The sequence below is a fragment of the Acanthochromis polyacanthus genome, chromosome 4 (assembly GCF_021347895.1).
Source record: "Acanthochromis polyacanthus isolate Apoly-LR-REF ecotype Palm Island chromosome 4, KAUST_Apoly_ChrSc, whole genome shotgun sequence".
Classification (NCBI taxonomy): domain Eukaryota; kingdom Metazoa; phylum Chordata; class Actinopteri; family Pomacentridae; genus Acanthochromis; species Acanthochromis polyacanthus.
Genome location: NC_067116.1, coordinates 30,274,256 through 30,301,820, shown reverse-complemented (window position 1 = coordinate 30,301,820; position 27,565 = coordinate 30,274,256). Strand labels below are relative to the sequence as shown.

Genomic DNA, 27,565 nt, shown 5'->3' with positions numbered 1-27,565 from the left:
ACTTCTGCTGTCACTTCCTCTTTTTTGTTTATGCTGGACCTGCAAGTTTCACTTTTACCGCTTCTAATACAGAAGTACATTTGAACAGTTTCTGACCTGGTGGTGTGTTTTTTCTTGAGTTGCATCACAAGTAACACAAGACATGGAAGAAAAAAGGACTTTGTGTAATGCAGCTGCTCAGTTCTCTTATGACTTTTTATTTTTCACGCGGGGAATCACAAGAAAATGAGAAAAACACAGAGAACCCTTCAGCTGTGAGTGGTTATGTGTTCAGTTGGAGTAGGACAGAAAAGGAAGTCTGAAGGAGTGATATTTGAACATTTAATTCCACAAAACGTAGTGGTTCACGGGAGATTCGTGAGCACAGAGGTTTCTGTCTGTGTGCATTTAATACTTTTAGGGTGATTTCACATTTCAGTCCAGAGGATCACAGTTAATTAAAATGTTCAGACAGGCATTTGAACCCTCTTGAATTATATCTGTGTTCAAATCAGTGAGGATAATGAGGCACAGTGAATGCCTAAATGTTTTTGTCCTCAGTTTTGCCTCTCAGGCTGCTCTACCTTAATGCTGAATATTGTTGCAGCCTGCAAGGACAACCTGTATTCAACCCAGACAAAGGATACTGCCAGCTAAGCACTAATGAAGCAGTGAATTGCTACACAGGCAAGTGAACCCTAGTGTTGACTCAGAGGCACAAAGTAGAGGGAGTGGTAAACAGGCAGTGTATTTAAAGACAGGCAAGGGGGATGAGAGAATAAGCTGGACTGGAGAAATAAAACTGGAGAGCAGCTGGGCTGGCAAGAGGAAAAATGAAGTCAAGGCTTGGGCAGGTAGCTGGGAACCTGTGGCTAAGACTTGAGCTGGAACCTGAACTGACCAGAGCAGAGGGAAATGGTGAAGGGAACAGGACAGAGAGGGATCCAGGGAACTGAGCTGAGCTGATTACGGTGACGGATGAGGCAGGAGTGGCTGCAAACAAGACAGAAGTGGTGGAAGAAGCGTAGGAAATGACAACAGAACTGAAAATCAGTCAAAATAAGTCAGTAGAGAACAGATTTTTAATAATAAAAACAAAGCAAATACAGCAGTTATAAGGATGTATCTCTAAAGTATTTGATAAGGAAAAAGATGCAGAAATATACAAAGCAGTTCTATTTGTTCTTATCGAAAGCACACAATTTTGTTATAGTGGACTTAATTTTAGGAGAACACAGCCACATCTCTGAAAACATTCTTTGTTGCTTGCAAACACGCAGCAGGGCACCTGGCTGAATGGATAGACTAGTTCTGGAAAGTGTTATCTCGTTGTCTGCAAGGAGGGAAGCATGAGAAAAGCAGTTGCATATTCCTCTGTCTTTGCTTTGTTTCTTATGATTTATTTGAACATTTTCCATTTCAGGTAGCCAAATAATACTCAATAAAAAAACTCAAAGTAATATTTCTTGGTTGACATGTCAAAAAAGGGCAGCGATATGCATATTTTGATTACGTTAGATCCAATCATTTAATTAAAATATGCTTTGCGCATGTTGTTGCTGAGAAGATAAAGGACGAGAAGACAGGAATAATGTGCCAACAATGACAACTTGATAGTAAAAGAGTTATCTGTCATTGTGTTGCTTGGCTACTAGTTACTGGTCTGAACCATTGAATAGCCTGGTACAAAATTCCCCTCCAAAAATGGCAAGAAATGAATAGTCAGTTCTTGAAAATCGATGTGTTGATAGCAAGAAAATGGGCAGCTTGAGGATCTGAGCAATTTTGAAAGGGACCAAACTGTGATGGCTAGATGATTTGTTCAAAGCAGCTATAAAATGGCAGGTCTTGTCAGGTGTTCCTGGAATGCAGTGGTTAGTACCTAGCAAAAGTAGTCTGGACAAGGCTCAGTGATGAAGGCTTGCCCATGCGGTTCCATCCCACAGAAGAGATACTGTAGCACAGACTGCTAAAAACCTCAATGCTGCAATGATAGAAAGATGTCAGGATGCACAGTGCACCGGCCTGATGAATCACGTTTTCTTTGACATCGTATGACAGGCCGGACGCATGTGTCTCACCTGACTGAGGCAGAGATGGCAGCAGGATGTAGAAGAAGACGGTGTGAAGTTCTGAGAAATGTTCTGCTGGAAAACCCTTGGGTCCTGAATTCATGTGTTTCCAAAACATTGCTGGACACCACTTGCAGCACTTTATGGCAGCAGTATTTCTGGATGACAGTGGCCTCCCTGCCACTCTGCAAACATTGTTCAGGAATAGTTTGAGTAATATTTCAAAGAGTTCAAGATGTTGACATGGCTTCTAAATCCCCTCAGGTCTTAATCTGACCAAGCATCTTTCAGTTGTGCTAGAAAATCAAATCAGATCCATGCAGGTGCAGTCTTGTAATATCCAGGACTTTAAAAATCTGCTGCTACCGCTTGGTGCCTAATGCCACAGGAAGCCATGAGAGGTTTCATGGACTTCATGCCTTAATAGCAATATTGTGCCAGTGGATTTAATGTTGTGGCAGATGTATTTAATTGACACAGGGTTTAACAAATGCCAGTGATCCTAACAGATGCTGGTAGAAGCATACTTTGGATAGAACCAGGCATCTTCTTGTTTCCAGTCTTTATGCTAAGCTAGGTCAAACTTTGCATAAACACAGTTAACGGAAGATCTGTTTTCCAAGTTCTTATGGCAAACTAAGCTTTCAGATAACTATGTAATAATCAAGTAAAGCATCCGCAAGACATATACATTATAACTCTAAACTCCCCGATGTGCAAGTCTCTATACTGACACCGTGTGGCCACCACCAAGGGCAATAACAGACACCTACATATCATAGGTTCTCTAGATATTACGAAGGCCGGTCCAGTTATTTACTGGAGTACAGCTGGTGGAAAGACACATTTTTTTATTTATTTTTTTTTAAATTTAGTTTAGACAGGAACATTGCTTGTGCCACCCCAGCATTCACGCTGGGCTCACACTTTCCAGATGTGCTGTTAGTGGTGACACAGCACAGCCTGTGTGGTTCTTCAGGGATGCCTCTCATTCCTTCTCTCAGTCCTCTCACAACAGCCAAAATAATTCTTTCCAAAAGTTCCTCTCTCTCAGCATTACTTACCTCCACAATTACATAGGTTTAACACAAGCCTGGTTTATGCGCTTCACCATGTGGTCTATTGTGAGTGTATGTGCCTTCCCGGTAGGATGTGGGTTGGTCTGGTATGATCATCTGGTTTGATTTTTTTTTTTCTTTAAATATAACTCTGTCCCTTGAACTGGAACCATTCTTTGCTTGGTGAAGGGAATTTCTTCAGGCTGGTCAATGCCATGGCGAATGTGACAAACCAGTGACAAAGCACATTCACCAAACACAATCTGAACACAATCAGCATCTTTTTTGAAAATAGTCAAAGGGCTAAAGAGTGTCTGCACAAATCTGCTGTTATCCTGTGTTGAGTCCATAGAGAACAGCATTAAGTTTTGTTTGGTCACTTGGAGACAATGTCAAGAGCTGGAAACATATATTGTCATGTCCTTACTCATCTCAGAAAGTTGATATTTTAATAAGTAGTACACTCTTACTTGGTAGATAAATTCTATTTTATATGTACAACAGACACAGAGTTATGTTTCTAGACCTCCTGTTCAATGTTCAGTCCAATATTGACTTTCATTCACCTCGATTTTGTTTGGAATCTTTTACATTACACCGCTAGACGCATTGTCAAATGATTGATTAGTTTTAGACATTTATAAGGAGCTGAATCACATTGAAAGGCAAAATTAACTATAAACATTTCCGTTTAGTAATCCTATGACAGTAAAGAATAGCACAATTGTTACTAATGCCACAGCCACCCCTAATTACATAATTGCAAATAGGCAACCATATAACAACAGACAACAATCTGTATTACAGAAATAAATATAGCAACTCAGTGTTTGGTATTTACGAATATGTCCTCATATAAAGACTAAATAAGAAATCTTTAGTTTTGCTTTTGGTCATATTTAGATAACTACCACCTCAGCTATTAAGGTTTTAGGCCACAGATCACAAGTTCAAGCATCAGCACCCTCAGACTCCCTTTGCTGGGCCCTTGAGCAAGGTTTTTGAAACAGTCCACTCTTAGTGTGCAGTAGTGAGGCTGACCTTGTGCTGGAATGTGAAGATTGCATTTTGATGTACTCTGTATCCTAAGCATATTTCTACAGGTCACATATAACCTGTTTTACAGGCCTGAAAACATAATGTTTGTGTGGGACAATCAAGAAATGGTCTAATTAAGACATCTTTCATCAAGTAATTGACATGTCTCACACAGCCTAGCCTTCTGACTTACAATCAGCTGCAACCAAAACTCTCAAAATCACAAATGTACTTTGCAGTCAATCAAACTCACAATGCAGCCCATTTTACAGACCTAAATATGATACCTCAGTGTTGGCTTGCTGCTTAAATACATACACTGGACTATATATTTTTTGAAGTGATAAGCTATCGTAACTTTTAGAATGGATGACAGATGTTGGTCTCTGAGGCAGAACCACTGATATATATTCGTACATACCAAACACTGAGTTGCTATATTTATTTCTGTAATACAGGTTGTTGTCTGTTATTGTATGGTTGCCTATTTGCAATTATGTAATTAAGGGTGGCTGCGGCAGTAGTAGTAGTAATATAAAACACTGTATCAGTAGAATGTCCCGGATCTGTTGCCATGGTGACATGGCTGAAAGCTGCAGTGACATAATGATGTCATCCAATCCCATGAAATCACAATGATGAAAGCGATGATATCAGAATGATGGCAGAATGTCAGAGTCAGTGATTGATGATGAAGGTGTTAAACCTACGGCACATGGGTCACACAGGAGAGCTATTGCATCCATGGATTTGTGGGCACTGCGTAAACATCGCAGATATGAACTGCTTGCCAGCCACTGAAAAATCACAGGCTCACTGGACAAGGAAGACAATGTTTCCAAGAAGAACCCTACCATTGGAACAACTCAGAGCAGCAACCCAGGTAGCTGCACCTCTGGAGACCCAGACATGAGAGGAACCAAGAGAAGAGCCATTGCCTCCATGCATTTTGCAGGCACTGCGTAAATATCGCAGATATGAACTGCTTGCCAGCCTCCGAAAAATCAGACTCACCGGATGAGGAAGACAATGTTTCCAAGGCAAAATCTACTATTGGAACAACTCAGAGCAGCAACCCAGGTAGCTGCACCTCCGGAGAACAAGCTGCACCTCCGGAGACCGTTGAAATGACAAATGAAGAAAAAGAGGCCAAGCCAATAAAAGACAATGGTTCAACTGAAAGTAAAAAACAGAACCGCACCGTTCCGTTTAAAATAAGAATGGCTGACCAACTGTCACATCTCAGCCATCGTGGAAACTCTGACTTGGCACCCAACAGAAATTCCTCTGATATGAAGGCAAATCGCAGACATGAACAGCGCGCCCAGTTTCAAAGGACAGCATTCTTTCAAAGAGGCGGTGGGCAGCGCCCTCCTGCTGCTGTGCAAGGATGTGGGCCTCAAGGAGACACTGGGGTGAGCATTGCAAGACAACAACCCCACACCAGCCGCAGCATTAGTAATCAAGTTGCACGCAGGCAATGGAACATTGGTCATCAAAGAAACCAGGGTCCTACGCAAGACGACAATTTCTTCGGTGCATGGACTTGGCAGAGGTATCCCAGCTACCAAAGGTTCACCAGTCCAAGGCCCACTTGGTACAACAGACCAGCGTACCAAGCTGATTATCATCGCAGGCCGTTAGATGCAACCTTTGACAGAAACACTTCTTGTGCAGGCTTTGCACAGAGACAGCACAGTGACAACTTCTGTCACTGCAAAGGCCAAATAAAAAAGGACAACCAGCAATGGTTCACACCACAGCAGAATCACAGGGGCAAGTTCAACAATGTACACCAGAGACGCCCACCTAACCATTTCAGTTCCAATGGAAATTTGCCCCAGCAAAGAGACAACAGAGTCAGAATCAGTAGTGGCCACCAGCTGACCACAAATGTCCAGCTATCAAGCCCTAAGGTTGCTGATGCAATGAGCACACTGACGTTGGCATTGTCCAACTTCACCCTTTAATTTTTTTCAAATATTTTTAATGTCAACACCACAGTGGTGGCACTGTAGTTTGTCTTTCAATCACTTTCTGTGATTGACTGGCAAAAGAAAAGAAATTTTTAAAAAATCAAAGTTGTTCGCCAGTCAGTCACTTCTGGAAGTAATAAATTGTTCAAAACACAGAAGTGATTGACTTTACAGAAAGAAATTTAGAACCAAAAATATGAATTTTGATTTAAAAAAACATGCATAGAGATATAGAAAACAAAATAATTTTTAAAAAATGTAACTGAATTGATTGCATTTCATCAATTGATATATGAACATACAATAAACTAAATACTTAAGTTGGGCTCTGTACTCCAGCACATGTATTGCAAAAGTAAAATGACAGACAATTGTATCATTGGTGACAGATGCTGTCCCCTGTCTCAAAAATAAAAACCTACCCCTTCTTCTGATTGGCCAAACAATGGCCCTGTCATAGAGCCTGTGAAACTCTGAAAATATGTTTCCGGGACTGACTAGGTCAATGTAACCCTTACCTGCCTTAACTAACAATACCAAGCATTTCTCGCCACATTATGACAGGCTGCATGTGAGACCATATGACTCAGGCTTTAGACTACTTCCTCATCATATCATGTACGGATGTTGCATTTTCCACAACTTAATTGAGTGATGGAGTGGCTTAATGATGATTGGTGAGAAGGAAAAAAAATGCCATGAGTGTCTGTGTCAACACAATAAGAAGGGTTCGATTTTGAGTTTTCTTCACTTTACATGTGTTGGAAGCTTTTAAAGGTACAGTCCCCCTTAGCTTTCACTCCACATGATGTCATTGAGCTGAGATGTGTTCAGCATTTTTGGCTCAAGGCCGCCATCTAGTGAGTTTTTGTGGATAATGTCAAATGGGAAAATTTATGACTGAAGCACAAATATTCCTATCTTATTATTTACATGACTAAGTTATTTAATTGATGCACATGAAATGATTTAATCTTTTTGCATTTAAATGTTGATTTCAAAGAGATTAATAGTTGGGCTTCCCTATAGCTGGCCTGACAATAAAGACAAGTAATGAGAGAAGGTGAATAATAAAATTACCGTAAGCATCATCAAGCATGAAATACAAACCGTATCATTTCACTTCCTTTAGGAGCTGGAATATGGAGTCACAGGAGTGCCACATTAAAATATAAATAAATAAATAAATGTGGGAATATAAAGAAGAATAAATAAATAAATAAATAAGGGCAGGAATCGTGTGATCAGGTACGACCATCCACCCTGGACAGAAAGCTACGCCCAGAGCCATTTGATTGACACCTCAGTCCACCAAGTAAAAGCAAAGGCTTTTATCTATTTCATGTACAAATGTCTTGCAGTATAGGTAAAGTTCAAACATACAGTAAATGCTGCACGTGGTGTTTCTTTACTGCAGGAGGGCGAGGGAAAGATGGCGCCCCCATCATCACCTTCCCAGAGTACTCAGGCTTCAGTGAAGTGCCAGAGGAAGATTTCCTCAATGTAGTTACTTACCTGACCAGCATCCCCAGGTACGTATACACACACACACAGACAAATGAACAGAAAAGCATTAGTCTTTGCAGAAGGATGTCAATTTGTGGCTCAGTTGCAAATATATTTTTTCACACCTGCAGCAAGTTTTCTGTTTCACAGTTAGTTTTGTTGTTTTTTAAAATGATAGTGTTCAGGGGTTCATTTGTGGCAATAGGTTAGTGCACTTTAAAGGTCTATGATCTGACAGTGACTTCTCTTGAGATTTTCCCTGCTAACCAGCAGCAATACTACATTTTCAAAACAAAAGCACTCAGAGTGTAGTACTCTGCCATGGCTGCTCAGTCATATGATTTCTGACAAATGAAATCTTCAAAAAAGTCATGAGCCACAGTTTATTTGCAGTAGGATTGCAATCATGCGATTGTCAGCAGGTAACGTAGTTTGAGATTATTAGAATTAGGCTTTAAACTTAAGTCTGGAATGACAGCAGCTCAGTATCAGCACGACTCACTTTGTGAATGTGTTTTGACACCGTATCTGACCCCAAAAACAGTCTGGAAATGAGGGGTTTATGATCTTCTCCTCAAGATTGATGGTTCTGAGAGGAAACGTGAAAGTCTCTGCCTGTGTGTCTGCTGATTTTATTAAATAATCTCTGACAGTAATGACTCATGGCTGATGACTGACTGACAGACTGATGACACTGGTAGTCATAGTTACAGTGACACTGTTCTATTATCTAGGGCTGGCCCGAATAGTGGTTTCAGGTCTCCGGATATTCGGGCCCTATTAAAGACGAATATCCGAATATTCAGACATATGTGTATAAGTATATGTGATCCCACGACGGGATGAGCCGATGTGGGCCAAAGGCGGAGGGAAGACGGTAACGCCGAATATTCATTCCGCCCGGTAACGTCCGACCGGGGGAGCAAATATTCGGATACCAAAATTAATATCCGGACACTGCCGTGGCAAACGAATATTCGGGTCCAGCCCTACAGAAATCTTTAACAAATCCATGGATATAAGCCACATTGCTGCCAAAATCTAATCACTTGGGCCTTGTGTCATTTCCCTGAAAATTTCATCCAAATCTGCTTGTCCGTTTTTGAGTAATGTGGCTGACGGACAGACAGACACCGACTGTCACATAACTCCGCCGCATTCCATGGCGGAGTAATGAAAAACAAAAAGTTGAAACATTTTCAGTAAAACACATCAGCTGTAAAAATACTTATCTTGGAAATATATTGTAAGACTGTAGGAATCATTTAATATTGTAACTGGTGGAGTCAGAGCTAGCTATAACATCGCTTATTGTGTTTCTGCTACATCGGTGTGTGTTACAAGGGTGACACTGCCCACACATTGCACAAAATGCAACACTATGTGTAGTCTGAAGATCCATCTCTAATTCTTTTCTGATGAAATGCAAGCAGTTTGCAGGTGGGGCATACCTGTAATTTTCTCAAAGGTTATAAATCCAATACATTCACCTCTATCCTCAATGTATTTATGGAAACATTGGATTTTGTAGAGCATTGGTTTTGTAGATTACTTGGAACATTTTCCTACCAAGCTACTTGTGAATGTTTCATCTCATCTCCATCCATTTAGATACCGGATGCTGAGTAGTGCGTTCCAACCCCAATGACAAAAAACAAGCCCCAAATTGTGCGATGACCGAAACAGGCCTCATCCATAAGGCATAGCAGATAACTCTTTCTTTCTTGCCCTTCAATCACTGATCCCTTCTTGTTGAGGATGAGGGTATTTCCTGACAACAACAGACTCCACCCCTCTGACAAATGAGGCCACATCTTTGTGAACAGACCATGCCATAAGAGCAGATCATATCAGATCACATAGGCCTTTATTAATCACCCAGTGGGGAAATTTCCAGCAGCAAAGATAGTGCAGACATCTAAGGAATGACATACACACGTGGACAAAATTGTTGGTACCCCTCAGTTAAAGAAGGAAAAACCCACAATTCTCACTGAAATCACTTGAAACTCACAAAAGTAACAATAAATAAAAATTTATTGAAAATTAAATAATCAAAATCAGCCATCACTTTTGAATTGTTGATTAACATAATTATTTAAAAAAACAAACTAATGAAATAGGGCTGGACAAAAATGATGGTACCCATAACTTAATATTTTGTTGCACAACCTTTTGAGGCAATCACTGCAATTAAACGATTTCTGTATTTGTCAATGAGCGTTCTGCAGCTGTCAACAGGTATTTTGGCCCACTCCTCATGAGCAAACAGCTCCAGTTGTCTCAGGTTTGATGGGTGTCTTCTCCAAATGGCATGTTTCAGCTCCTTCCACATATGTTCAATGGGATTCAGATCTGGGCTCATAGAAGGCCACTTTAGAATAGTCCAACGCTTTTCTCTCAGCCATTCTTGGGTGTTTTTGGCTGTGTGTTTTGGATCGTTGTCCTGTTGGAAGACCCATGACCTGCGACTGAGACCAAGCTTTCTGACACTAGGCAGCACATTTCTCTCCAGAATGCCTTGATAGTCTTCAGATTTCATCGTACCTTGCACACTTTCAAGACACCCTGTGCCAGATACAGCAAAGCAGCCCCAAAACATTACTGAGCCTCCTCCATGTTTCACCGTAGGGACAGTGTTCTTTTCTTCGTATGTTTGGTTTTTGAGTCTATGAACATAGAGTTGATGTGCCTTACCAAAAAGCTCCAGTTTGGTCTCATCTGTCCAAAGGACATTCTCCCAGAAGCTTTGTGGCTTGTCAACATGCATTTTTGCAAATTCCAGTCTGGCTTTTTTATGAGTTTTTTTCAGCAGTGGTGTCCTCCTTGGTCGTCTCCCATGAAGTCCACTTTGGCTCAAACAACCACGAATGGTGCGATCTGACACTGATGTACCTTGGCCTTGGAGTTTACCTTTAATTTCTTTGGAGGTTGCTCTGGGCTCTTTGGATACAATTCCAACGATCCGTCTCTTCAATTTGTCATCAATTTTCCTCTTGCGGCCACGTCCAGGGAGGTTGGCTACTGTCCCGTGGGTCTTGAACTTCTCAATAATATGAGCCACTGTTGTCACAGGAACTTCAAGCTGTTTAGAGATGGTCTTATAGCCTTTACCTTTAAGATGTTTGTCTATAATTTTTTTTCGGATGTCCTGGGACAATTCTCTCCTTCGCTTTCTGTTGTCCATGTTCAGTGTGGTACACACCTTTTCACCAAACAGCAGGGTGACTACTTGTCTCCCTTTAAATAGGCAGACTGACTGATTATGAGTTTGGAAACACCTGTGATGTCAATTAAATGACACACCTGAGTTAATCATGTCACTCTGGTCAAATAGTTTTCAATCTTTTATAGAGGTACCATCATTTTTGTCCAGGCCTGTTTCATTAGTTTGTTTTTTTAAATAATTATGTTAATCAACAATTCAAAAGTGATGGCTGTTTTTGATTATTTAATTTTCAATAATTTTTTATTTATTGTTACTTTTGTGAGTTTCAAGTGATTTCAGTGAGAATTGTGGGTTTTTCCTTCTTTAACTGAGGGGTACCAACAATTTTGTCCACGTGTGTATATACATAGAGATAAACCAAAATATGCGTAAGTACTGGTTTTAAAAATAGCATTTTTGCATGTATCAGTGATATTGCACTGAATGTTAGTCAGACTAACAGAGTTACTATTGCAAGGTACTGGTAGTGAATGAATGAATGAATGAATATATTTTATTTAAGTGTCATGCACCCATATAAGTGCCCAGCCCATATGGGCTTATATGACACTAGTCATCAAACAGAGAAGATGGCATACAGTTAAATTAATCACTATAAACATCAGATTGTATACATAGTTTTCACTCTCAAAGTCCATGCCTTCTCTATATAGCTAGCAATGGAAACTATTTCGTTTTCAAATAACCATTTTAGCATTTCTCCCTCGGACATCCAAAACAGATCAGGATTAGCATTCTGGATTTTTGCAAACAAAACAGTTCTCAAATTCATATACAAAGGACAATAAAACATTAAATGAAATTCATCTTCAACCAAAGACATATCACACACAATACATAGTCTTTTATCCTCGGGCATCCCTTTGTAACGACCTACCTCAATCTGCAGAGGCAGCACTCCAGCTCTGAGTTGAGCACACAGAGACCCCTGTCAGAATCAGAATCACTTTATTCATCCCCAAAGGGAAATTCAGTTGTCAGGGTTCTTGTCCGTTTAATTTTGAATTGAATAGCCTGACTGCTGATGGCAAGAAAGATTTCCTAAATCTTTCGGTCTTGCAGCGCAGGGATAGGAGCCGTCCACTGATGTTTCGTTGTTCATTGAGGCAGATGTGAAGTGGATGATCCATGTTTGTCAGAATGTCCTCCATCTTGCTCAGTGCCCGTCTCTCCACCTCATCCTCCAATGTCTTCAATCCGATTCCAACCACAGAGCCAGCTTTTTTAATCAGTTTGTTCAGACGCCTTGCATCCTTCTGTTTTATGCTGCCTCCCCAGCAGACTGCAGCATAAAACAGGACACTTGCTACCACAGACTGATAAAACATCTGCAGCATCTTACTGCACCAAGTTGGTGAACCAACTTGTCTAGTCATAAAAATATGCAAGATGCTTTTGCTCCTCAGCTGAGCTGTGTATGCTCAGACACATTAAACCATCAGTCTTTGGGAATTTGATTATGACTGCTTCGACATGCACTTATCCACAAAGCAATATTCCTCTTACATGTCTCCTAAACCTCCTGTCTCCAGCCTGGATGCTGCCAGTATCGGCTTCGTTATCATCATCGACCGGCGGAAGGACAAATGGAGCTCAGTAAAGGCCTCTTTATCCAGGATCGCTGTAAGTTCTATAAGATCTATTGTGTTCAAAGCATTGTATAAATACATTCATGGATGTCAACATGGCCAATGCCACTAATTTGCTTGAGTTTGATGGCTGACCCAGAAAAAGACCAGTTTCTATGTTTTTATCCAGGGTGCGTTTCCAGGAAACCTTCAGCTGGTTTTGGTGCTGAGACCATCCAGATTCTTCCAGAGAGCTATAGCAGACCTCGGAATCAAGCTGCACAAGGATGACTTTAAAATGAAGGTACCGGTAAGCATGCTGGTCTTTCATTCTGAGCCATGGCATTCTGAGTCAAGCTATGCCATGGCTCAGAATGAAAGACCCAAAAATCTAACAGAAACCAGGCAGGCAAAATGCAGTTGCTCTTTTTTTTTTTTTTTTTTTTTTACATGTTTAGATAAGCAAACATCTGACCCTCTTTAATACAGAGCCAACAGACAAAGGTCATATCACAAAGTTACAAGATGGGTTAGGGTTAGGATGCCGTTTATGTTTAGATAGTTTCCTAGTGGAGTGATACACCACTCTTGGCAATTCTGCAATGCTTCCAATGCTCCCTGTAAGTGCTGTTGTGTAAACATGTCAAGCACCATCTGCGATGAGCTGAATGTCTTTATCTTTATTAAAATGGTGACCCTGCGACTTGCAGAAGAGACAGTCACAGGGAGACACAGTCCTGTATAGAGTCACTGCACTGTGTTTGCACCAAGTGTTCTTCCTCAAAGACCTTACTGCTGAACTCCGTCCTGTTCATCTGACTCCAGGGGATTTTGTCTTGGTGCTCAACCACATGAACGTTGAAGACAACAACAAGCATCTGTGCTGCTGACCTGATGTGCCCTGACTCCTTACACGTTATGTGCACATGTTGCTTGCCCGTGAGATGCTTTGTGAACATGAACAGTCTTAAGTCAAGCCTCAAGTTGAACACAACCACAAGGAAAATTCTTCTTCCATGCAAAATTCCTTTAGGCGCAGGATGTTAGACCATCCTGTTAGGGTTTTCCTTGCATGCATTCATGTTCCTCATCAAGTTACCAGGAAACAATGTGAATACCAAAAGCTATCACATTTTCTGTCACAACTGTAGAACACTTTATATTGTATTGGCTTCAGTAAGTTGCTGCTTCCAACAATGCAGCAATATAATAACAGCATGAAACAATATTAGACCTTACTGGTTTAATTCACATATTCCAAACTCAAGGTGTGTCTCTCAGACTTTCTGTTGTTGATAACTGTTATCCAAGCTTAGCTAACCCCATCAAAGTTTGTCCTCATACATTTCTTCCAATGAAGCTATACAAATGTTTTTAGAGAGTGTCTTTAATTGTAAATATCAATTAAACTAAACCTGGAGTGCAAAATCAGTGAAATGCCAATAAGATGTTTATAAAGACTGGTGATAATGTCGTCACAAGCAGTTACAGTGATGCACTGTGTTTGCAGATTGTGATGCTGAACTCTCTGTCGGACCTACATGGCTATGTGGATAAAGGTCAACTGACCCGGGAGCTAGGAGGAAGCCTGGAGTACTGTCACAGTCAGTGGATACACCACCGAACTGTGAGTAAACATGAAGCACCAAATACAGTGTGTCTTTACCTCAAGACTACTGATTGAATGAACTACAGATTGGACTTCATATCAGTTATGTGGTCAAAAAGACTGCTGAGTGATGCTTGGATCCTTTTCCCCAGGCTATAGAAAACTTCGCTATGACAGTGAAAACCACAGCCCAGATGTTACAGAAGTTTGGGACAGACCTGGCAGAGACGGAGCTACCCAATGATGTCCAGTGCACCAAAGACCTTCTCACCGCGCACACCGACAAACACAATAACCTCAAGGTGATGCATTTAATACAGTAGCACATGTACAACAGGAAAGATTTTCACAAATATTGGGGTTAAAGAGACTGATACTTGATAAAACTTCAGCTGATTCATAAACGTGTACAAGTACGTGGGTTTCAAACTAGACATGGCAAGTTTCGTGGTAAAAGGTCCAATAAAGAGATTGACAGTCACATCAAAAATGGCACAGTGAAATTCATTTGAAAATTTGTGATAGCAGAAGCATTTTGATCTTGAGACCACTTGGGGGTTTTGCATTGACTACTGTTGACAGTTAGCTTAGCCGCGCGAGACCCATGTTCTGAATTCTGAAGGCACAAGGGTCTAGGGCTGCTCGACAGGGAGGGAGGCGGGCTAAAAGGTTGTCTATCAAATCACTCTGCAGTAATTGGGTAGGTATACAACCAATCAGCGCAACAAATAGGCTGACGGAGTTCCGCCGGCGGATTGTGGCTAAGTCCTATTAGCTTCCCAACCAGCAGAGCCAACTGGTATATTAAGGATTTGCCATATCCCGTCGGCATAAGTCCAAATACGTCTTTCTTCTCAATGAAACACTTCAGTGCCGTCCTTTGTTTATCTTTCAAGTTGAATTTTAGCTTCAAATCTTTAAGGGCTGTGGCCAAAGCCGAGTGGAAAGATAACTGTTTATTGTGCGCCGGTTGTTTCTGTCAGAAGTGTCGCGCCTCTGTCGTCACTTAGTTACGCCCGCCTTCTGACTCTACACTTCATGGTGATTGGTCCGGCCAGTTTTAGGAGAATCCAGCCTCGAGCCTTATGGAGGGTAACTAGACCCACCCTGGCAGAGAATTAAATTCGTTGCCGTGGGTTGTCTAGCGGCTAGGCTAGTTGACAGTGGCTATGTAAACATCCTATAACATTGCCTGCCATTTGACAGAGTAGGGTGCAGACAGCTTTGATGTCCTCAAGCCTCTTTGCTTTAGATCAGAGGAGCAGTCAGAGTTAAGTATTGCTCGAAAGCACAGTGCAAATATTATCAAAACTCCATGAGTGCATCTACAGGTCACAGCAACTGCACTGAAATAGGTTCCCTACAGCCTGAAATTTCACTGTTATCATCACTGATGTGAGCAGGCCTATAGCACCAGGAGTGAGACATAAAATCTGTTTCATATTTTCCTTTTTGCTGAAACAACAAACAAAAGTGACAGACGAGCCTTTCATTCGCAAATATCAAACATGTTCAACCCCAACAGGACTGGGGAGGATCAGGTGACTGACACTGGTGGTATTTCTACTGGACTTTCAGATAGTTACCTTCTTATCCTCTGTTCACACATCCTCTTGAAAGTATCCTGCATTACTTCACTTTACTGCCAACTAATTTTCACCTAATCTGTAAATGCAAAGGTTATATATAATTGTCCAGATAACATACCAGACAACAGTTTGCATATTCCAATAATAGCTGGAAATCTGACCTTATACTCGCATGCACACTCTGGTCTGCTATTTTCTGACTATCACATGCCAACAACGATGCATTCACACACGCCTTTATTCCCTTTGCGGTCTCCTTCCTCCATGAGGAAAAGTTAGTTCTTTGTAGAATGTTTTCAGTTTTTGACTGAGTATTTTACTGTGTATTTATGTTTTTTACGATTCTATTTATGTGTTAAATGTATGTATCTCACTGCTGCACAACCACATGCCCCACAAATAAGGTTGACCGACTGATTGATTACAGATGGTATTGATGTTTTTAATGCTTTTCTGTCTCTAAACCAGGATGAACTGAAGCTGGCTTTGAGGCAGGGCACCACCTTGTTCGGCTGCATTAAGGAGCAGGCAGCCAAATCAGAGAATCATGAACTGAACCCAGACGAGATGGAGAACCAAACCACAGTTGAAAGGTGACACATTTCAGACCTTGTCTTATTTATTATTTAATATACTGTACATGAGCCTGTACTATAAACAGTCCTGTCATAACTGTCAATATGAATGTAATGAAGCTCCTGTCATGTCTTTCAGGCTCCTCGCCCAGCTGGATGAGACAGAGAACGCCTTTGAACAGTTCTGGTGTAAACACCATCTGAAACTGGAACAGTGCCTGCAGCTCCGCCACTTTGAACAGGACTTCAGAGAGGTATATCTGCAGATCTGTCAGTCTATGTCTGCCTGGCCGCCTCTGGCCTGTAACCTTTGAATCTTTCCTGTGTCTCCTTTTCATTCCGCTTCAGAAGAACTCGGCTGTAAAATTATAGTCTGAAAAACATGTCGAACAAAGCACTGACCAGCTGAGTCAGTCTGGAAGTTGTCCAGTGGAAAGTTCTGTCACAGGTTGTATGGCAGCATGAAATTATCTTGGGATCATTTAATTTGATGAGAATAGAAATTTCTTGTTTCATAACTTTGATAATTATGGAAATAAATCATAGCAAAACTAAAATGACAGGAAAGCAGCAAATTTGAAATAATCAATGGTGACATTTTTTTGACTTTTGTGAAGTGAAGCCTGGATGGACTTGGAAAAGAAATATGAATGTGTTCTAGGTACACAGGAGGAAAAGACAATATTTAACAGGAACAGATAATTCCTGTGCAAACAGGAGGAAGAATAACACAGGCAGCAGTGAACTTCTGTTCATTGCAGCTTTGCTCAGCACAATGTATTGACTAAAACCAAAACACCCTTTCCTCCTCTCAGATTCACACTTAACAATATTCTCTGTAGAATGTAATGAAAAGTTCATCGTCAATTGGGCAAAGTGCCATTCAATTTTACACAATCAAAGCATGCTATCACATTAAACTCAGTGGTAAGTAAGCAGATTTTTTTGAAACTGAAAGTCTGAACTGTTTTTGTGTCCGAGGCGCACTATATATCTCTAGCCAGACTCTTCTCCTCAGTTGTTCCCAAATGGTGGAACAAACTACCAAACTCTGTGCGTTCTGCTGAGTCCCTTTCTACTTTTAAAAGACAGTTGAAGACTCAATTGTTCAGACAACACCTAGACACCTAATCTGACTCCACCTTAGGGGTAGAATAAGTCACGTGGTCCAAAACCCAGCACTTATTTAGCGCTGACAAAGTTTAAAAAAAAAAAAAAAAAAAAAAAAGGTGTGGGGGGGGCTTGGCAATTCTTCTGCAACTTGATGGCAACACCTTTGACCAATCGCACTTTTTGCCCTTTTTGCACTTTTTGCACTTACTACAGGTTTTTCCTTATGTCTGAATTCTTGGTTATGTTGTACGTCGCTTTGGACAAAAGCGTTTGCTAAATGAAATTGTAGAATTGTAGAATATGCATTCAAACTGGAATGTCATACAAGGACCAGTAACACAACACAAATAAATAAATAAATGAATGTCGAGGAGGTAGTTGCTAATATGTAAACAGAAGTTTTATTGCTGCCATCTGAAGCTTATAAGCCATTAATGAATATTTAGTTTGCATCAAAGCACGTGTGAACTGTTTACCCCAGATAAGCTGATTTATGCAAATTCTGTATATTTTAACTCTGTACAAACCTATATAAGCAAAAGAAAGAATGATACACGTAGTCATGGCCCATGGCAGAGTTAAGGCACCACACTGCCTCCTGCTGACAAGCAATAAAAACAGAATCCTGATGCATATTTACGACAGAGTTATTAATTCACCCCTGTGAATTATTCAGGTTATAATTATTCTCACATTAGAAAAAAACTTTACACAAAACTCAAACCCAATAACTCTACATGTGTGACCATGGGCTTTGTGTGCATCACAAGAACAGTCACATGTCTTTTCTTTGTCTCTGTCCTCTCTTCTTGTTTTTTTCTTAGGTTAAAGTGTCTCTTGACAGTTTGATGGAATCTCTAACCAGCCTGTCAGATATCGGGGACTGTGTGGCCAGAGTTGAACACCTGCTTAAGGAGCTGAAAACACTGGAGGAGAAGGCTCAGGTCAGTCAACACAAACACATACACTAAATATTGCTTCAGGCTATGCCATGTGCAGACAAAGTGATTGCTCCAAACACAACCAACTTCTTATTACTGAACTTTTGTGCAATATTTCTCAATCACTGGCAATGTCACAGTACAGTAGTGGTCGCAAAAGGTGACTAAAAGTGGTACTTTAAATGCATAATTTATTTAATTCATTCCATTATGTTGAAAACAGCAGCATTTTTCATTCCAACCAAACAATCAATGCCTTTATTGCAAATCACTGCTCCTTATTTGTCCTTTTTCAGCTTGTTGTTTTTGAATAGTGTTTCCCCTGACTGCAACACCAAGTGTCCCTTTGCAACTCAGTGAACTTTTAATCACGAGAGACTTCAGTTAAACTTGATTAAAACATTACATTTAGTCTAATAATGTCTCAGCAACAGTCCATTAAAACTAAACTTAGTACTGAAAGAGTTGCCTACATTTTGTTGTAAATGTCAGAAAAGTTTCAATGCATATGACTGCATACACCCTGAATAGTTTGTATGCATAACTTAAAATACCATAATGTATTGTGAATTGTTTTTCCTCCAGCCCACGGTAGAAAAGGCCCAGCTCCACGCTCTGCATGGTGATCAGCTGATCCAGAGCAACCACTACGCTGTGGACTCCATTCGACCCAAATGTGTGGAGCTCCGGAGGGTCTGTGACGACTTCAGCAATGAGTCAAAGAAAAAGACAGATGTGTTGACCAAATCGTTGCAGATACATATGGGCATTGATAAGGTGAGGAAAAAAGAAGAAACACAGGTTAGATGCTCTGCACTTGCCTTCACTGTCATTGTGTTTAGTCCAAACAGTCCGATGTTTGACTTGTGATCAGTTTGGAATGAGTTGTTGCCAAGGAAATCTTTAAAAAGCAAAGCAAGTAAAGTACAGTAAGTAAAACTGGCGACATATACAGAGTGTGCAGTTACACTGAGGAACAACACCAGAAATATTGACTCACTGACTCACTATTGATTCACTGAACCCTTGACCCGTGTTAACCTGCTTGAATTTCTTGCGTGTGCAGGTTAACCAGTGGTGTGAGTCTGGCATCTACCTGCTGGCGTCCCAGGCTGTGGATAAATGTCAGTCACAGGAAGGGGCAGAATCAGCTCTGACAGACATTGAAAACTTCCTGGATTCAGCAGAAAAGAACCAACTGACTGAACTGAGGAACCTCCACAATCAGTATGAGGTCGTCCTGTCAGAGGAGATCAAGGTACAATAGCATTAGTTTACAGCATGACTGGATGTTCTGTTGCAAAAAAAAGATGAGGACAGCTGTTGAATATGAGCTTCATACCTACAGGGCAGTGTGCTGAAGGCCCTAAAGCGACTGGAGGATGTCCAGGAGATGTTTGAGAAGCGGCATGTTAGTCTGAAGAGACTGTCAGCTAAACAGACGAGACCCATCCAGCCTGTTGCCCCTCGGCCGGAGTCCTCCCCTAAACGGCCCTCACTGAAAAACACACCCAGAACTACAGGAAGCCAGCAGCGTGAGTTAGGAGCTTTTCTAACAAAATGAAAATATGCAGAAGATAATGAACTGAATGTAACAGGTTAAACATTTAAACTCTGACTGCTTCTGTCATGTTTGACACCATGAGGTGTAAGCTTGCACAAAACTGTACATACTTTTATAAACTTAACAACATGGAGGATGCTTCTGCATCCACATTTAAAAAGACAAAATGTAAAGAAAAGAGTTATTAAACTTTCCCATTCTGTGTCCTGTTACTTTATTTCAGCTCTTGCACGCAGAGCCTCTGATAACTCAAACAGCGGCAAGCAGCCGGCTGAAGTCGATCTCAACAAGAAGAAGAACATACGCAAAACCAAGGGAGGCATCAAGGTAGCATCTTCTGAAATCTCATTGCAACATTGAAGCCCCTTGTTTAGTCCTGTTGATTTCAAAATAAGACAGAGCAGTTGCCCGGAACAGACTATCATCCCACAATTGTTTATCTTTTTTTTGCACGATTTTATATTTCCAAATTCTGAGTGTGAAAATGTGTCCACTATATAGTTAACACACAAAAGAATGCAATTGAAAGAAAAAAAAAAACACTGTCCATGGCATCTACATTGCTGCTTGCTAAAAATACCAAAATACAAAGCACCACATTTTGCAGCTCTTTGCTCACCATTGAGTTAACTATTATGCATCTCTTTAATAGGGGGAAGTGCATCAGTGAACAAAGGAGTGATTCTTGACATAAATTGCAATTAAATTACACAATGACTTAATAACATTATGGCTGGCATCAATTTCCTTCAGAGTTGATATGGCAATGCTATATATATTTTTAGAATAAGATCCAATAATCAAGAGGAGTTTTCTCTAAAACAAACTGTTACTTCCTTGTTAGATGCTTTTCCATTTCCATCCACTGTGACTACATTTAAAGATAGAACCACTGAGTATTTTATGATATTCTACAACAAACATTCCCCTTAAATCCCATGCTTAATGCATTTTCATAATGAGAGGTTAAATTTTTCCAATTAATGGAATTGTATCTTATCCGTTACTTATAATGCAGTCTTGAGATCCTCAGACAGCTTCACGACCATTCATACTTTAAGGCATGTGAGTCTTTGTGAGTGACAATATACCAGTCTACCTGGATCAACACTAAACAGAGTTAAATGACCACAAGTGTTGTGGTCAGTTCATACAACTTGCAAACAATGTTTAGTATAAATCTATCCTCATTATCTGCTCTTATCTATTGTATTATAAAGTCCAGTAAATCACCAGATCAGCATATGCTGGACATTAAACTTTCCATGTGCTGATAGCAGAAACAACGGACCACTTGCAATTTGCATTTCCTTGTGGTTTTACTGTGGCTCCAGTTAAATATTTACCACCAGCTAGTATATTTTCTGACTTTACAAGTTCACAGAAGTGGCCTAAATGTGACCCTCTATTTGGGATACAGCTTGAAAAAAAGACATACAGATGATGAAGTGGTATCTGTATAATATATAAAGGCCTTACACTGTGTGTGTGTCTGTGTGTGTCTGTGTGTGTGTGTGTGTGTGTGTGTGTCTGTCTGTGTGTGTGTGTCTGTGTCACAGATTGAGGTGATGCATGAGGAAAGCCAAGGAGGCTCCACACATGTTGTTGTGACAAATGAGACTGAGGAGAGTCTGTCCAACAGGCGCAGGTAAGAACAGAATGTACAGCTGTGGTTTACTGAAATAGAAAACTTTCTTTGCGTCACTGTAACATACTGACAACACAAGTATGTTGTTTCTTGTGTGAGGTCATATTGCGCCGCCATGCAAAATTCCACAAACCAAGAACACAACTCGTATTGTATGATTCACATGGAAGAGATTTCTGGGCAGTTTGAAGTTAGTGTGATTTGTAGCTCCTAAACAAACTGTATGTGCAAAGCGAATTGCAGACATAGCTGGTGTAGTAGTAATCATCCAGGTGCTAAAGGTGATGTGTGGCTTGGTTGGAATGTAGATATTCAAGAAAATCATTGTTTTTGTAGCACATTCCTATAGTACATACTTCATCTGTCTTGAAAAAAATTAAACATACATGTGTTAACTGAGATTTCCCGTCGGCACAGAATGCATAAAAATTAGGCTCCATATTTGTATCGCTTGTGGATTGTCAAACATTTCAGCAGGTCAGTATCCGATATTCATGCAAAATGCATACAAAAAGTGATTTCTGCTAAAGGGGGCAACACAAGCTTCTGAGGCGGAGGAGGTACTTACTGCTTTCTACAGAAGAATATTACATCTATTGATGTTTTTCTTGAATAAATGATTGACAAGGCAAATTTTCCTTGTGTGGTTGTTCAAGTATGTTGCCGTTATCTGTGGACACTGGTTCAAAGAACATAAAATATCGGTCTGTTAAAAATATTTCAGAAAGGACAATAACTGTGGATGTAGGTGAGCAAAGAGGCGGGGAAGGTCGGGCAACATTACAGGCTGGAAAGCCAAGCAGGTGGGAGTGGGAGGTCTGGAATGACAGGAGAGTCAGAATGTACAGCGCACACAGCCTAAACAAATGAATGACTGTGACGTTGTTGGGTCTTATGCAACTGACTTGAAGACCAGAGAGACTGCAGGAGTGAAAGAGTGAAAAGAAATAACCTGGAGGAAGATAATGTCGTGTTTGTGTTCAATTGTGTCTGCCAGATTGTGAAGAAACCTCATCTTTGGGTTACTTGTTTTAGTTTAAAATTGGAAACAGCTATTAGTAATGGTATGGAAACAAATGTAGCTGTGTGATATTTGAGATCAGAAGAATCCATCATACTTTGCTACAGTTATGCATTTTGATAATGTCACGGTTTCAAGTGTGCTTAAATGCTGTGCTAATGCAGGCAGAGTTTTGTGTAATAGAAAAATACATTAGTGTAGAAAATGTGTCATTAAAAGAGTGCAATCAAACGTGTGAGAGTGCCTATCACACCCTGAATACTAAAATAAGTAGATTATAATAGAACAATACTGACAGTGGTATTTTTTTCAAAATAAAACCTGCATTTATATATAGTCATAAGATGATTCTGCCGAGGGATGGTTAGTGTGGCATGATATCCTTCTGAACAAGAACATTCTTCAGGGTGTTATTTACTTTGAACTTCTGATTGTTTATAGGCACTTAACAAACTCATTTTCTCCTCACACAGAGCTTCTGTGTATGAAAGAAAAATAGCACAAGCTGTGTGTTTGGTTTCATACAATATGTTTCTTAATACATTCCTGGATAGGGGAGCAAAATATGCAGTAGTAGGTGAAAGATTAAGTGAAAATGCACTCGCATACTGTGACCCTGTTTTATAACCCCTGAACAGTTTATGTGCTCTTTATTTGCTCCTGTCACATATTAACTCACCATGAATTCATTTTTCACTGCAATATGAAATCCTGTGAAACAGCACAACCTTGGCTAGAAGCAGGGACAACTCACAGATGTCTTAAATAAATAAATTAACAAAAGCTGGAAAAAGCCTGAAATCAGTATGTGCAACATTTTTCAAGTGCCTACATGTGTTACTGGTACTGGAAAAAAAACATTGGCTTTACATGCTACAGATATTAAACTGTTTGCTTTTTTTGTCAGTCTACTCTTCACATCAACTCTACCAAGATATTCTATGATGCTGAATATAATGTTGTCCTCCAGTAACTTGCTGCAAACCTGCTCCTCTGTCTACTCTTTCTGAACTGTGCCGTCTCTGTTGCTGTCGCCTCTCTGCTCTGTGTAAACTGTGGCTCAGCTAGAAAGTCTTTGTATTTTTATCTTGTGACTGTTGAGCATGACTGAATTTTTGCTTCTCAGTTGCCCTGAAGAGTGCACAATGTTTTGTTCTGGTCTGCAGTAGAATGCAATGATTTCAATAATGTGCAAGATGTCAGGCTTAGATTGGCTCATTATTCTTGATGGAACAATAGATCACACATAATATGTTTATAGTCCACTGGGAAGCTAGAAATCCAGCATCTGGCTCAGTGTAATTTTGATGAATTTATGCATTTTAAACCTGCTAATGAGTTTTGAGGTTCAAAGGGTTTTTGTCTGATAAAAGTAGGTGTAAAATCTAAATTACTGCTTTTGGGAGAAGCGGAAAGACTTGAAACAAGTCAAGTTTAAGAAAATAGTGCATTATAACCTGCAGCTGACATAAACAAGTGATGGTACTCAGTCTGCAGTTGGGTGACATTAAGTCACTGCAGCAAAGGAAAGCAGAATGACATGATTTACATACAAGAGCATGAGTCAAACCTGATTCAAAACATGATGGGATTACATTCATGTTTGTTTCACAAAGTTTCTTCACTGGTCAATGCATCTGCTGCAGTTTTTTGTCATCACTGAAAACGAGCTTAAGTTAGCATTTAAATCAGAAGATTCATGTAAGTATTTTGCTTGCTGCTAGTGCATTACATCTTTGCTGTCTCTTGGCAGTTTTTAAATACACAAATTACAATGACACACAATACGATGGAAATCCCCCTGACACAGCCAGAATGGGAGACACTTAGACAATATATAAACCGTTCAGACAGCCTCACTTAATGTCACACCGACAGTCAGTGAATTAAATAAGCCACTAATACTGTTTGGTTAGTCTGATTTTAAATGTATTTTATTTGTAACAATCATTTAGTCAAAGGGATTCAAATTTTTATCTTAAGCCCATTCAATTCCCAATCTTTTGTCAATACAGCATCCGACTAGTTTTTTCCTGTTCTATTCTGTTGTGATCTCTAATTTATCTCCATGTAATACAAATTTAACTATCAACTAGCCACATTTTGATTTTGTCAGGGTAAATATATTGATGTTTACATATATAAAGCTATATAGATTTTGTTGCTCAAACCAACAGAAATGACAGAATCGACAACTACCATAACATCACTTGTTTAATGGTGAACGCTTTCCAGCAGTAAAAAAGTTCCTTCAAAGGTCATGATGATTCAGCATGTCTTAGCATTTTTATCAAACACAATTTACCAGAATGCAGCAGAGCCACAGTGGTGAAGAAGGAAGAGACTGGCAGGAAAAGAAGGGGGAGTAATGTGGTACAGAAGACAAACGGAGCAGGAAGGAACCTTAAAATTTAGATGAGTCCCGAGCTCTCTTACAGTGAAAATAAAAAGATACACAATAGCTCATAATCACAGTGCAATCCTGACTGTCTCAAACATTTGTCTTCTGTTTTGTCTGCGCTTTGTAAAAGGAAATGTAATCATCTGGCATCATTTAGCTCATTCTGGCAGATGTAGCCTTCCTCCAGCTGGCTAGTTGGTCCAGCAGGAAATGTGTGATGCACTTAGTTACCCTCATGGGAGGGAAATTCAATAAGTTACAAAAAAACAAACGCAAGTAAATGGTACAGAACATTTCAGGCTTTTTTTTTGTCTATTCCTAACATGTATGATTTATGGCCACATTGCTTCTACACTCTGCATAATTTGTGCTTTAAAGTTATGATGCAAGCATTTGAAAAACCAATAAAGCTGCTCAGACTAGCTTCTCACATGATGGCTGCATTATCAAGCCAAAAAATTCAAGTGCATCGCTGGCCTTTGTAGTTGGTAAAGCCGGTCATGAAGGTTTGATAGAGACGATTTGGTTTTGCCATTAGCCTCAAACACTAGCAATCACACTTTTTTTTTTTTTTTTTTTTTTTAAAACCACAAATTAATGTGTTCAGAGCATGAACTTAATTCTGTCACTCAGGCAAACCATAATAACTTCCAGTTTAGAAGTCATTTTGGACTTTCCAGGCTAAGCTGCACCTCTTCAGAAAAGCAATCAGAAGCTGGCAAGTGAATAAAGGAGTGTAGTTTTGTGCATGTTTGCACACAGACACAAGTACTTAAGTAAACAGAACCTGACAATGACCGAAGTGCATTTGTTTGCTTAACAGAACAGGTTTGACCTGTTTGAACGTGAAATGGTATGAGAGAGAAAAATGGCAGACCAGTGGCATGAGGTATTCAACATCTGTCTCCCTTAAGACCATTTACGTAAAAGCAGCAATGCAGGAGTATGTGTTCTGGAAATACGGTATACACAGCAGCATCACTCTCACTGCCTTGCAATACAGATTACCCATAAATCCCCTGGAATTTCTGTATGATGCAGAGTCTGTTACTGCCTGCCATAGTGATCGCACATCTGTGGCATGACCGTGCGATGTGATCATGTGATTGTAGATGCAGGGATGGTATTGAGTCTTGGCCCCGCCTGAAAAGTATGCATGCTCCTGGGGTGAGACCCCCATGGCCTTGGCACAGATTCCCATGAAGACATCATCAATGTATATGGAGGAGTTGAGCAACTGAGTTGCCCGGTAAATTTTAGCGGCTACATCCCCTGAAACCACGTACCCTGCCCCAGCGGTGTAGTCTGGGTAGGAAGTCCAGGGGTACAGATCATAGGGAACATGGTATTTGCTGTGTTTGCAACGATTTGGAGGGGCTCCCCTGTACACATGCCCCACCCACAGGTCTTTAGCCCCTGTTTCGCTGCTCAGGAGATGCTGCAAGTACTTCACCAAGTTCGGCATATGGACGAACATGTCGTCATCCGCAGACATGAGGAAATGAGCCTGAGGACAGTATGCATGCTTCCAGTGGAACTGCAGGATCAGTTTGTTGGTCAAGTTGTGAAACGTGTCCACAAAGTTCTGCTGGATCAGATCTCTGTAGACTTGGTTTTCCTGCAACAATGCCTTCTGCACCCTGGATCTCTGCTCAGCATCTGCATGGATGCCAATGGCGAACACCAACCTCACACTCACCCCAAGTTCTGACGATACAAAGCTCTCGTTCCCCCATGTGTCCCTGATGGCCTGCCGCCGCTCAAAGTTCTCTGGGGATGATTTCACAAACAGAAGCAGCAGGACGTCATCCCAGTTTTTCCCATCTCTTCCTCCACATTTCCCTGGGTGGTTGATGAGGTAGGGATAATTCACAAAGCCACCATCCACACTATCAGAACCATCCTTATTGTGACCATGGCTGGGGTTGATAACGAGAGAAGAGTTGACAAAGTCATAGTTGTTGATCAGATATCGGTACATGTAGGATCTCACATGCCTGACAATGTGATGGTCCACCTCGTCCCAGCAGACCATCATCACACACAGAACCAGGCCTGTGGTCAGCAGCTGCACACACTGGCACTTGCGGATGCGACGGAAGTTCATGAACATCGCGACTACTGATCTCCTCGAAGTATGATAGTACAGTGTTGTGTTTAATCTCCTCCTTTCACTCCAAAACTTCACTTTTCACCCTCAACATTTCCCTTTATTTCCATACCTATTCATCTTCCTTGTCATCTTTGCCTTGTTATCCACTCTATCTCTTCTTTCTTTCGTATTGGCTTATCCTTTTGATGTCGTTAAGTCCAGTAGGCTTTTGTCAGGTTCTTCACCAGCCTTGGTGCTCCGTTACTGATCTCCCTCCACTGTGTGAAGCAATTTCTGCTTCCTCATAGTGATCACACTATAACCAGTTCTGGGTGAAGCTTGGTGTCGCTCCTTTACCTTCAGAAAGTCAACATGCTGCTCCTTCCTTCACTCCTGGTTTGCTTCAAGCTTCTCCTCTACTTCTTTATCTGCCTCCCCTCTGGTCACTGTGATGTCTGAATATCATCAGGCCACAAACCAGCTAGAAAAAATGTGAGAAACGATTAGGACCAAGATGAGGGTAAGACGTTGCATGCTTGAGTTACATATTTAAGTGAGCATCATCCTTACGTTATTATAAGTTATG

General features: G+C 40.6%; 2 protein-coding genes across 9 annotated transcripts in view; one reads left to right on the top strand and one right to left on the bottom strand.

Annotated features, from left to right (window-relative positions):
• Positions 1 to 27,565, top strand: part of mcf2l2 (MCF.2 cell line derived transforming sequence-like 2) — a 137,966-nt gene that overhangs the window by 31,282 nt on the left and 79,119 nt on the right. For 7 of the 8 annotated variants that reach the window (XM_051947577.1, XM_051947575.1, XM_051947569.1 and 4 more), the window contains exons 3-15: positions 7,541 to 7,655; positions 12,391 to 12,481; positions 12,617 to 12,736; positions 13,937 to 14,053; positions 14,188 to 14,337; positions 16,093 to 16,217; positions 16,339 to 16,453; positions 18,137 to 18,256; positions 18,839 to 19,030; positions 19,320 to 19,511; positions 19,602 to 19,788; positions 20,041 to 20,144; positions 21,377 to 21,465. In XM_051947577.1, the coding sequence (XP_051803537.1) occupies positions 7,541 to 7,655; positions 12,391 to 12,481; positions 12,617 to 12,736; positions 13,937 to 14,053; positions 14,188 to 14,337; positions 16,093 to 16,217; positions 16,339 to 16,453; positions 18,137 to 18,256; positions 18,839 to 19,030; positions 19,320 to 19,511; positions 19,602 to 19,788; positions 20,041 to 20,144; positions 21,377 to 21,465 (1,717 nt within the window). The remainder of the gene's footprint in view (positions 1 to 7,540; positions 7,656 to 12,390; positions 12,482 to 12,616; positions 12,737 to 13,936; positions 14,054 to 14,187; positions 14,338 to 16,092; positions 16,218 to 16,338; positions 16,454 to 18,136; positions 18,257 to 18,838; positions 19,031 to 19,319; positions 19,512 to 19,601; positions 19,789 to 20,040; positions 20,145 to 21,376; positions 21,466 to 27,565) is intronic. The other variant, XM_051947570.1, reaches the window with a different exon arrangement.
• b3gnt5a (UDP-GlcNAc:betaGal beta-1,3-N-acetylglucosaminyltransferase 5a) lies at positions 24,330 to 27,558 on the bottom strand. The gene has a single exon (XM_022210552.2). It carries the CDS (start codon positions 26,998 to 27,000, stop codon positions 25,807 to 25,809), a length of 1,194 nt encoding a protein of 397 aa, XP_022066244.2. The 5' UTR covers positions 27,001 to 27,558; the 3' UTR covers positions 24,330 to 25,806.

What these genes read in the sequence shown, in the direction of transcription:
- b3gnt5a (XM_022210552.2), bottom strand. Translation starts at nt 27,000, where the DNA reads ATGTTCATGAACTTCCGTCGCATCCGCAAGTGCCAGTGTGTGCAGCTG.